Below are 12,447 nucleotides of genomic sequence, written 5' to 3'. Positions count from 1 at the left end.
CTGGAAATAGTTGTTAAACTTCAAATCAATACCAGTTTCCTGCACCCTCCTCTGAAAATTATTACTTCCAGAAGGAAAATTCTGATTTCATGGAATATTTTGCGGCGGAGGTCTTTGATCATACCAAATGCCATTCACCTGCATTTGTTGAGGAGGATAAGAAGACAACAAAGAAGGACATTCATTACACTCATGATTGTCCTGGCAGTATTCACACACAACCGCAACAGCTTTAGCCTGAACACCAGAAAGTTGCATCTTATCAAGCCTCGAAGTCAGATTTACCATTTGCTGAGATAATAACTTATTTTCAGCCAACACAACATCATTACCTTCCAGCTGAAGAATACCTCTCTTAGGCTTAGATGACAACCCTTTATTTTCATTGGCAGCCATTCTCTCAATCAGCTCAAGAGTCTCATTTGCTCTCGAAGATTTAATAGTACCACCCGCGGCACCATTCAACACCATCCGAACATCCGGTGTACAACCGTTGAAGAAGATTCTCACTTGATTGTCAGCAGTCAAGTTATAATGAGGGCATCTCCTCATTAAATCTTTGAATCTGTTCCAAGCTCCACACATAGTTTCACCCTCTAACTGAGTGAAATTGGTGATATCATTCACATCTGATTATACCTCTCCATGGAGAAGAACTCAGCAAAGAACTTTTGAGACAAATCCTCCCATGTAGGAATGCTACGTGCAGGCTGCCTTTCCAACCAACTAAGAGCCTTTCCCTTAACAGTAAAAGGGAACAACCGCAACCGGATTGCATCATTGGACACTTGAGGGTGTTTGGTGGAGTCACAGACCATAAGAAATATGTCTATAAATCAGTGAGGATCTTCCATTCTCCCCTCCTCCAAACTGGGCTCTCTCCACCAATTGAATAGTGGAAGACTTAAGCTCCCAATTATTATTACCAACTACCAGCTGAACAATGCTTGAGTTAGGCCTATTGAAAGCTGGAGTAAGAATAGAATCCATGAGTGGATTTTCTTCATCATTATTTGCTGCCATGATTGGTCCTTCAATTGGTATTTCCTGTGTCTCCTCAGATAGAGTACCAAATTCTTTGAATTCAAGCTTTTTCTGAGCGAGTTTTCTATTTCTCCTTTCGGTTTTTGTAATCTCAGGATCAAACAGAAATTCTGCAGTTTTACCTCGCATACAACTCAGGAAAGAGATTAGTAGCACTTTTCAAATAAAAATAGAAAATATTAATATTCACAAAATCCAATCTTAAAGATCAAGATTATATGATAAAAGAAACGCCAATCCCCGACAACGGCGCCAAAAACTTGATGCTCACCGGCAAGTGTACCGATCGCACAAGTAATACAGTGACAAGAAAAGTATTGTCTCCATAGGGATTGTGATCGAATATCAAATAATCATTCCTTTTAAGACGGAAAGAATTCGAATAGGTGTGAAAAATGTTGTTGATTTGATTAAAAATAAGAACTAAAGGCAAGAACGTATTTTTAGGGTTTTTGTTATGAAAAATAAAACAGAGATTGGTTTTATAAAATATGAGAAATCATTGTAGCTAGAGTGCACTCACCAAATGATCCCCGCTTCTTACTCTGGATTGATTTAAAATACTCATTTAAATAAATACTAAGATAATTTATCATCTAAAAATATTACGTAGTTAATCCTCAATTCCTTGCAAGGTTAACCCTTCAACCCCAATTGGAACCCCAATTCCTTGCAATGTTCCTCATGGAATTAAGCAATGAACACGATAAATTAAGCATCTGCAATCAAATATACGTCTATTCCTAGCACGCATACAAATTGTTATCCTACTCCCTTTCAAGATCAAAACCACAATATTCCTATCTAGGGTTCTAACCCTCAAACTATCATCAATTATTAGATTGATCAGTTCTAACAAAGAGGATAGAAATTACGCACAGAGTAGAGATAAATGTAAATATATAAACGAGTAAAAATAAATCAATCCGTTGTAACAAGGGTTCACATAGGGATTGTAACCTTAACTACAGTAAAAAGAACTAGCCAACCATTGTCATGGCTGATCTATCAATATTCAACATAAACTGGAAGAATTACAGAAATGGAAGAATACAGATGAACAAGATCTCCCAGAACTCTCTTATCTGAGCACGACGATTTCTTCTCAAAAAAAAAAGCTCCTAATTCTGTGCTGAGCATCCTTTATATAGGCCCAACTTTCTTCTTCCAAATTTGTCCTTGTAAAACACGGTGCTTGTAAATTCGTAAACTGGCGCGGGTCCGCGCCACTGTGGCGCTGGACCGCGCCAGATCTCTGGTCATTGGCCCTGCAAAGTGGCGTTGACTTGCGCCAATGTGGCGCTAAGTTGTACCACTTCTCTGGAATTTTGGCCGATGCAATCATGATGTAGCATGGAATTTCCAACCGTGTGGATTTGCGCCACCAAGCTTTTTACACTTTCGTATTTTCCACCTCTTCTTCCTATATAAACGAACAAATAAGTGAGAAATGTCATTGAGAAGAAAAAGTCAATATAATAAGCAAATATGTATAAAAAGTGCTCTTTTATGACTTAATTCTCATCTTTTTTAGCCTGGAAAACTACATCTTCTAGAGGCACATCTCTATGTTTAAGGAGTATATTTCTACTTGTGTGCTCCACCATGGTTAGTGGACTATGGTGGATTGTATGTGGTATTTGATGCTTTGTATTGATGCATTCATATAGGGCTGTATGATAATATGATATATTTTGTGCTGATGTGATTTCTGTAATGATCTTTGGCCATTGATCGTTTGTACACTCATGTCTGCTTGGGGTCCTCCCTCGGGACTGACTGTGTACACTCTGATATGTTCTGGTTCCACTTAGGGTCCTCCCTTGGGAATGATTGCGTACGCCTCTGGTAAGATATGTATATATGTTTTGTTCAGTTATGATATATGTTATATGATGCCTTGTATACTCTGTATCTAACTTTCATGCAGGAGTGAGCCCAGAGTATGGAGAATTCTTTATAAACATGGAGCTTATTGAGTTTTGTTATCTCACCTCGTTTGGGGACATCATTTCAGGTGTTCAGATCCCCAGTGAGCCCTCACGAGGAAGGGACACGACTCGTGGTTAGAGGGGTGCGATGGACTGGATTTTTGAGTAGCTGTAGGCTACTGATATTTTGGATTGTAGTATGTTGCTTTAGTATTTTATTATTTTGGGATCATGATGTCTCATCCATTACTTGTATATATGGCCTGTATATGTCTTGTACATGTATTCAGTTTGATGCATGTACAATTGTGTATTCAGGTATGTCTATATTATGATGTAGTATTCAGTTATATGTTTACCTGTTGGTTATGCATGCTGATAGACTTAGTGGCACAGAGCCAAGTTATTTATGAGCCCGTGGATGAGTATATTATCTGTAATGGACATTTGGTATTCTGTAATTCATGGATTGTATAAACTGTTTATCAGGATACCTTTTGAGTGGGATTTGTAAATCCCCAGTTGTCTAGTTTTCAGCTGTTACTCGTCCAATTTTCGTCCCCGTTATATGGAAAGTAAACTAGAGTTATGCAATGTTATATATAATGTGAAATGGAGAAAAGGAAAATAAAAAGTTAGCTCGTATTTTCATAAGTTAAGTCTTCTGCTATTTATATTTAGTATCATATGTGTGTTAATTGAACTTGCTCGAGACGGGAATGTTACATTATGACCCATAGAGAATGAAGGGGGAATGAAATTTCCCCAAGAAAGTCACCAAAAATAGGGGAGATCAAGTCTGCCCCAGGTGTAGGGCGCTCAAACGCGCTGTGTGCGTGAAATCAAGTGAAATTCCCTGCCTCTGGGCACTCAAGCGCTCAGTAGGGGACTTAAACGCGCTAGTGCATGCTCAGTAGGGGAAAACCTGACGATGGCAAAATTCTCTGCCTTTGGGCGCTCGAGCGCCCAGTTGAGTGCTCGAGCGCGCATCCCGAAAACAGCATGCACATAGTTTAGTAAAAGTGACATAACTCGAGCTATAGATCTCCGATTTGAGCGTGGTTTGAACCCACGCGAAACGGAGAGATCTATAACATAGTGGGAGATGAGAACTACAAAGGAAGTAGAGAATTCCCAATATAATAAAAAGTGGAGATAATTTAGTATTGAACTTGAACAAAATAAGAATATGATGTTAAGCTTAGTTTCAATTATTCCGCAATACCATACGGTTACGGTCACGCAATTGGTTATTTTAAATTTGGTGTTATTCAAAAGGAAAAATAAGTAAGTTTTAAAAAGAAAAAGAAAAATCTATCCGGGTTTTTAATTGAACCAATGTGATTATAACTGCGCTTAATATCATAAAACAATAATAACAAACCGGTTCTAGAATGAGGTGTTAAAAAATAGTCCTGGGAAATTGAAAATTCACCACAATACTTTCATTTTACATGTCTTAGGACATCATAACATGATTTCAACTTGTTCCGGTGTAAATAAGATGTGTCTTACAAAAGGACCGGTTGTCCCCAATTTAGACAAACAACTACATTATGCCCTACTCTCATTCAAATCAAAGTCTGTATAACTTTTTGTCCACTTGATATGTTTAGAAAAAAAAATAAACCGCGCAAAGAATTCCCCTACAATTTGGTAAAAAGGCTAAATGCAAAACACAATAGTCAAAGTAAATTGTCTACTTTGCCAACTTCATGTTGTAGTGTTCATAGCTAATTTTTTCTATTCCAAGAAAGTAGGACCCTTGATAGTAACGGTATACACCTATAGTGTCTCTATCATTATCTTAGATCATATTTTAACTCCTACAATGGCCTTAATCAATCCTGTTTTTTCCTTTTTCTTTCGGCAAAAAGACCATTATGATGTAACTTTAATAAAGAATTTTAAAATAATCTCCTTTTTTAAACATAATACCAATATGTTGAAAGGGTCTTTGCCGTGGCTAGTGGGATTGACTTAATCAACCTCAAATCCTCAAGCCAATAAATTTTTTGTTCCAAATATAGAAGTGTGAGTAGTGGTTAAGTATCACATATGTGAGAAATGAACCAAGTGAGGGTGGTATAAATATGAAACATCACATACCTATAACCTTAAGGTTTTTGGATGAGACATAGTGTCTGTTGGGCTCACTTGACATTGTTGATCTAACTTAATCCATTAAGGGTCATTCTCCGCCATTGGCATCTTTGGCCCACTTGATTGTGGTGTTAAAATCGGGTTTAGATCATAGTTGAGCTAGTAGGCTAAGTGAAGATGATATAAGTGGGAGAGAACTCATAAATCTAATATTTTAAGATTTTGGGTTGAGATATAGTATCAGATCCACTTGATATGATTGGTCTAACTTAATTCATTTATACTAGTCCTCTGCCATGAATTCTACCTGTCCTTCTAGCATTCTTGACTAGTATATTTCTATTAATGACTTCACCATACTTCCCTTGCTATCCATGGATACTAACTGAGAAACACAATAACAAATTCATAATCTTTTATTGTGTTTTTCCCATTTCTCCATCCTCAGTTTCTCTTTGCTACATGTGCATCAGATGCATATTTTAATAGCAAATTATATTGCAGATTGGTCAGCTTCAAATGCTTATTCTATTCTACTAGCACCATTCCAAGCCACCACCAGTAGACATTAGTTAATCAATAGTGTTACACTCGGTTTTTCCAATGGGCATTCTTTCTTTCGTTAGTGTCCTTGTTTATATCCTTGTTCCTTCACTCACAGTTTCCCTTTCAGTTGATTCCATTGCACTGTCACATTCCCTCACTGATGGCATGACCTTAGTTTCACAAGGTGGAACCTTCGAACTTGGTTTCTTCAGCCCTGGGAAATCCAAGAAACATTACCTGGGAATTTGGTACAAAAACATCCCAGTTAAAACAGTTGTTTGGGTTGCTAACAGGGTCAACCCAATCAATGATTCCTCTGGTATCTTAACAGTGAATAGGGCTGGCCATCTTGTCCTTCACCAGAATGACACTGTTATTTGGAACACAACTTCTCCAAGAATACCACAGAATCCAATGGCTGAGCTCTTGGATTATGGCAATCTTGTGGTAAGAGATGAGAATGATGCAAACCCAGAAGCCTATTTGTGGCAAAGCTTTGACTATCCATGCGATACACTGTTGCCAGGGATGAAATTTGGATGGGACTTAAGAACAGGTTTCAATTGGACTCTAACAGCTTGGAAGAGTCCAGATGATCCAGCTCCAGGAGACTTTTCTTGTGCTGTACACAACAACAGTTATCCTGATTCATATTTGATGAAGGGAACCAAAAAGTACGGCAGATTTGGACCATGGAATGGCTTGCATTTAAGTGGTACTCCATTATTAAAGTCGAACCCAATTTATAATTTCAAGTTTGTTTACAATAAGGATGAGATATATTACACATACTACCTCGGAAATAAGTCTAGATATTCAAGAGTTGTAATCAACCAAACTGATTATACTCGTTCCCGTTATGTGTGGGTGGAAAGTGATCAAAATTGGATAGTTTATAGAGCAATGCCAGTAGACTACTGCGACCATTATGGCCTGTGTGGAGCCAATGGCAACTGTGTCATCAATGAATCACCAATTTGCCAATGTCTTAAAGGGTTCAAACCTAAGTCACTACAAGCATGGAACACAATGGACTGGTCTCAAGGATGTGTTCGCAACAAACCATTAAGATGCAATGATAAGCACAAGGATGGGTTCGTCAAATTGAAGGGGTTGAAAGTGCCAGATACTACACATTCTTGGTTGGATGAGGCAATGGATTTAGAGGAATGCAGAGCCAAGTGCTTGGATAACTGTTCTTGTATGGCCTATACTAATTCAGATATTAGAGGACAAGGGAGTGGCTGTGCCATGTGGTTTGGCAATCTAATTGATATAAGACAGTTTGCAGATGGGGATCAGGACTTATATGTTCGAATGGATGCTTCAGAATTAGGTAAGGACTTAAAACTTTGTCACTTAATTCTTCAATGTTTCTTGCCATCAATTTCATGTTACAAAAATTGAGGTTCACTCCTTCAATCTGTGAATTACACCTAGTCTTTTGTTTGATCAAATTCAACCATGCAGAGGTGGAACACGGGCACCGGAAGAAGTTCACCAAAATAGTTGGTAGCACCATTGCTGCAATTTCAGGGATGCTTATAGTTTGTTGCTATAGTATCTACAAATTCCGCAGAAACATAACTGGTAGGATGACTTACTCCCATATTCATCTATGTACAACTTAATTACTATAAAGTGAAGTCCATCTACCAATCTGCATGAATAAAAGTTGAAATCAAACTAAGAACTACTTAAAAGTAACTTTATAAGATAATTCTATCATAATTATCGGGTACCATCACATTAAAAAATTTATACAACTGTTATTGCCTTGATAGTTGATAAGCCATGATTTACATACTTCCTGATCATGTTAATGACTAGAATTGGTGCATTTTGCATTCTTTGTTGGTGGCGTTAAATTAGGAGGACCCTAGACATCACATATATTACGCTTCTATTCTGTATTACTGCAACTTAAATATAGCCACTCTTTGTTGGACTTAGGATTGTTTTTGTGTATAATAGGCAATAATGTTTTCTTTTTGGCTAATAAACACATTTATATGTCATTTAATGTACAATTAAGATGATCACAGTTAAGTCATTCCTATCAGATGGTTTTTTAAAATGCTATTAAATCAAAAATCTAGTCAAGTGAACAATTTTAATTGTTCAACATCCACAATTTGGTACTTTATATGTTTTGCCTGCGTAAGATGTTAATTTGTCCATGATAGCTGTTTCCAACTTTCTGCTCATACTTCTCAAAAAAATAAATTTGAAGGGTTTTCTTCTGAGGATGATCTAGATCTCCCGTTGCTTGACCTGTCAACAATAGCTAGTGCCACCAATAACTTCTCAGTGAATAACAAAATTGGAGAAGGTGGATTTGGACCTGTCTACAAGGTAACTCTATTTCAATAATTGGATGCAGACAATTAAATTGCTGATGTTAGGAAATATCTCAATATAGGGAAGATTAGCAAGTGGGAAAGAAATTGCTGTGAAGAGACTTTCAAGAAGCTCAACACAAGGAATGATCGAGTTCAAGAATGAAGTAAAACTGATTGCAAAACTTCAGCACCGAAATCTTGTAAAACTTCTTGGGTATTGCATTCATGGACAAGAAAAAATACTGATTTATGAATACATGCCAAACAGCAGCTTGGACACCTTCATTTTTGGTATGCATCCCAGAAAGCTTATATTATTGGGATGGACCAATGTTATCATTTTAGTACTATTAACAAGCATATGGAACTTGAACTTCGAATTTGAAGAATTAAAATGCAGTAACTAATTTATCGTTTGTGTTGATTGTCACCAGATCATATCAAAGGGAAGTTGCTAGATTGGTCTAAGCGCTTTCACATTATTTGTGGAATTGCACGGGGCCTTATGTATCTTCATCAAGATTCTAGATTGATGATTATTCATAGAGATCTCAAAGCAAGTAACGTTTTACTTGATGATAAGATGAACCCAAAAATATCAGATTTTGGCATGGCTAAAACTTCTGCAACTGAGCAAAATGAAGGAAATACAAACAGAATTGTGGGGACCTAGTAGGTTTCTTATTTAGAAGCTGCCAAGTTTATAACCTTTCTTAATTCATCTTCTTTAATTATGTTGTTTTGAATGGCGTCTTGCAGTGGCTACATGGCACCAGAATATGCTGCTTATGGACGATTTTCAGTGAAATCTGATGTCTTCAGTTTTGGTATTTTGGGGCTGGAGATTGTGTATGGAAAAAGAAATAGAGATTTTTATGATGCAAACCGAATTCATAACCTTATTGGTCAGGTAAGTGTGTGATATATTGATTTATGTTAGACTAAAATGTAATTTGAAATATGCATTTTTTTTATTTTAAATTTCAGGCCTGGATGTTGTGGATGGAAGGCAAGGCTTTAGAAATGATTGACAAAAACATGGAAGAATCATGGATTGAATCAGAAGTATTGCGTTGCATCCATATTAGTCTTTTGTGTGCCCAACAACATCCAGAGGATAGACCAACCATGTCATATGTGGTGCTTATGCTGGGAAGTGAGATAGAACTTCCTAAGCCTAAAGAACCTGGCTTCTTCGCTGGCAAGGCTTCATTTCAAACAAATTGCACCTCAAATCCAATGAAATCTTGCTCAAACGTTGAAGTTACCATAACCTCATTACAACCCAGGTGAAAGTTAAGTGAGTGGATAGTACAATTTGGTTAATGTAAGTATAAACAGTACGCCTTCATGGGAGTGTTTTAGTTATTATGATGCTTGAGAGACATTACATAAGTCAACATGAACATTACTTAATCCTACTTCCAATTCATGGCAGCATAGCTAATTTCACAACATATAAACACATCCAAACTATTATTCTATCACATCTCAAGCTTATTGGAAAGTTTTCTTGATTGTACTCTCAAATTAGATTCAAAATGAATATCAAAATTGGACATGGTGGATAAAAAATTGAAATCCTAATTAGGAAGAGAGCATCTCAGTATTCCTACAAATGGAATATTCTAGAAGATTAATAGGCTTTCAAGATGCTCACGAATAAGTATGAACAAGTTTAAGGATGAAGTAACACTGAAATCTTCTAAAATTTCTCGTGTTGCATGAACAGTTCCTCGACCCTCTTGTGCTAGTTCCTAATTTGATGATGTTGAATCGATAAACAGATAAGATTAGTGTGCCCTTGCCCAAAGATCACACGTTCACATTGAGATATTTGATGATGCTGGAACTATAAATAGTTACAATTTTTTAAAAATTTCCTTTTTAATAATATTTCACAATAACAATAAAAATAATATTGAATACATGTATTTATATCCAAAAACTATTCAGAATTTACGAACCTCGACTCAAATGGTGATTGTTGTTTCTCATTGAGATTTTAGGAACTAATTCAGTAAAACATGAATGTCCACTGACCTTTTCTTAAGGACATGGTGTTCTTCTTTGTGAGAAGATTTGTTGAAATGTAACACAGTGACCTTCTTGAAACTTGTACTGCAATCTTTTTAAATGATCAACTGTGCAAAGGAGACATGCAGAATGAAAAAATAAAAAATAAAAAAAAAGATAGTCAAATCAAAAGTCTTCTCTGTCAGAATGAGAAATTATAATAAGCGCCCCACATTCGCTAATACAACGGGGAAACTTGATGAATTAAAGTTTCATAATTGGTTCTTTTCGTTACAATTCGAAGTGAAAGAAAAAATTAAGGGGTGTATTGGTTTAAGATTTTAAAAGATTTTTTTGAGATAAAAAATTCTACAGATTTTAAAAGATATTTTTGAATTTGAGAGATTTTATAGACTTTTTTTACAATCAAGATTTCATATGATTGAATTTTAATAGAATTCATAAGATTTGAAGGACAATATGGATTTATAAGATTTTAAAAAACTATATGAAATTTTAGCAAATATTCAAAATTACAAGAGTCAATAAAAACAAATAACAAAGAAATGCAATGATATTAATAAAAAAAAAAGTAAACTTAACAACAGGTTGAAAATTATCTCAAAAATTATTAAGCAACAACTCTCCACATATCAATAAAATCTAATATAATTTTCTCAATGAGTTTGAGTTTGATTTGCGAAAATAATAACCATATATCAACGGTTAACTTCCAAGTTAAATATTAATTAATGAGTTTGATTTGTGAGAATAATAACCATTGATTGACGGAAATCAACGATTAAAATATGGTTGTAAACAAAAATAGGTTGTAAGAATAGTATTCCCCGTAAAAAAATAACAAAAAAATACAATGAAATTAATAAAAAAAAGTAAAACCTAATATAATTTTCTCAATCAGTAAAACATAATATAATTTTTAACAAACATTCAAAATTACTAAACAACAGCTTTTCACATATCTAATAGGTTGAAAATTATCTTCTTCATTTGGTATCAAAGTTATGCATATATGATTATAAGACCCAATTTTTTTAATTATAAAAAAAATTCTAAATTTGCATATAGAACCTAAAGTTCATGATAAAATTTCGTTTGAAATTTTTTGCAATTGATCTTGAAAACCTTAGGGTTTTTGTTTTACGTGATGAGAGTTTTCTAACCATATATCATATGCATATTTTCATTGAATATTCTAAGAAAATTTTGAATCTGAAATTTTGGGTTTAATTACAAGAAAGTTTAGAAAATTTCTGAAATTTTTTTCATTCGATACATTAAAACCTTAAATTGCTTTGGGGCTTTTGAGAAACAAGATTTTAGTTATCTATTGACATAAAAATTGTTAGAAATCGTTTCCTATAGTGAAGGAATTTCGTTCATGAATGTATTGTTACGAAATATAGGGTTCATATTATGAAAGTTTCAATCTTTCTTTAAATTGATATTGCTTCATTTATGTAAAACGAAAATTGGTTTGAGGGTTTTAGTTTCCTTGTTATTTTTTCACTATTTTATGTTGTTTTTAATACAAAAATCACACGTTTTTGTGCCAAGAAAAACCGCAACCCATAGCTTGAAAAATGATTAGCCGAAGACTTCCTGAAGGTCTCAGTATTACACATTGTAATTTTGTGAGTTAACTTTTTCTTTCTATATTTCCTTACGTATTGCCATACAAATTGAACTTAACATCATTACTTGAACCCCTGTGACCACAATCAATGATCGACAACTATCTGAATATGACAATAAGTGTCATTTCAGAAAGAGTCATACAGACAACATAACGGCGGTAGATTGGACTAGAGATAAAATCTCATATTTAAACCTGTCACCTAAAATACAGAAAAGTCCAACCAATATACATGTCCTGAAAATGGCTCTGTGCCATTACAAGTATCATATACATGACTTGTCAACATACACACATAATCATTCATGTTGATAACTGAAACATGTTACTGAATAAATACATACATGCTTGTGTTGGGACGAACTCGGTCCCTCAATCTCGGCTAAGAAGCCTTTGCGAAAGTCCAACGTCGAGCTCAGAGGTCGGCTATCAAAGAGGTCGGCCTGAACTAACCAGGTCGGCCTGAACTAACCAAGTCGGCCTATACGCAGCAAAGATAGAAAATTGCGAAGGAGAGAGAGAGTTAATGAACACAAGCAGATTTTAACATGGGAAAACATTCTCCAATGTGAAGCAGTAAAAACCCACGGGACAGTAGTCCAAAATCAAACTTTCACTATGAAAATAATGGGTTACAAGAATTGAGCATCACCAAAATGGTGGTACACTCAAAATGTTAGTATATAGGTGTTTTGGAGACAATATGAGAGTCAGATGGACCCATGTACTTCTTTATTGTTATGAATAAACTTATGAATAAAAATATTATTTATCTTATTTCATATTGCATGTCTCAAATTTTATATGT

General features: G+C 35.2%; 1 protein-coding gene and 1 non-coding gene across 2 annotated transcripts; both read left to right on the top strand.

Annotated features, from left to right (window-relative positions):
- Nucleotides 1-526: 526 nt before the first annotated feature.
- On the top strand, nt 527-631 carry LOC133311882 (small nucleolar RNA R71). Its single transcript, XR_009751603.1, has one exon. It is a non-coding gene; the product is annotated as a small nucleolar RNA R71 (small nucleolar RNA).
- Nucleotides 632-5,681: 5,050 nt separating this feature from the next.
- On the top strand, nt 5,682-9,259 carry LOC133311881 (G-type lectin S-receptor-like serine/threonine-protein kinase At4g27290). The gene is made up of 6 exons (XM_061513010.1): nt 5,682-6,960; nt 7,858-7,979; nt 8,047-8,257; nt 8,401-8,638; nt 8,726-8,876; nt 8,954-9,259. Exons 1-6 carry the CDS (start codon nt 5,682-5,684, stop codon nt 9,257-9,259), a joined length of 2,307 nt encoding a protein of 768 aa, XP_061368994.1.
- The last annotated feature ends 3,188 nt before the right edge of the window (nt 9,260-12,447 follow it).

Source organism: Gastrolobium bilobum, unplaced genomic scaffold, assembly GCF_033153095.1.
Source record: "Gastrolobium bilobum isolate Gb01-03AN ecotype WA unplaced genomic scaffold, APGP_CSIRO_Gbil_v1 utg185453, whole genome shotgun sequence".
NCBI classification, from domain to species: domain Eukaryota; kingdom Viridiplantae; phylum Streptophyta; class Magnoliopsida; order Fabales; family Fabaceae; genus Gastrolobium; species Gastrolobium bilobum.
This window is presented reverse-complemented; position numbering and strand designations above follow the sequence as displayed.

Bases quoted from the DNA above. Each gene is read 5' to 3' on its own strand.
- LOC133311881 (XM_061513010.1), top strand. From the start codon at position 5,682: ATGGGCATTCTTTCTTTCGTTAGTGTCCTTGTTTATATCCTTGTTCCT. The intron at 6,961-7,857 runs GTAAGGACTTAA...ATAAATTTGAAG, and splicing joins AATGGATGCTTCAGAATTAG to GGTTTTCTTCTGAGGATGAT. The intron at 8,639-8,725 runs GTAGGTTTCTTA...GGCGTCTTGCAG, and splicing joins AACAGAATTGTGGGGACCTA to TGGCTACATGGCACCAGAAT.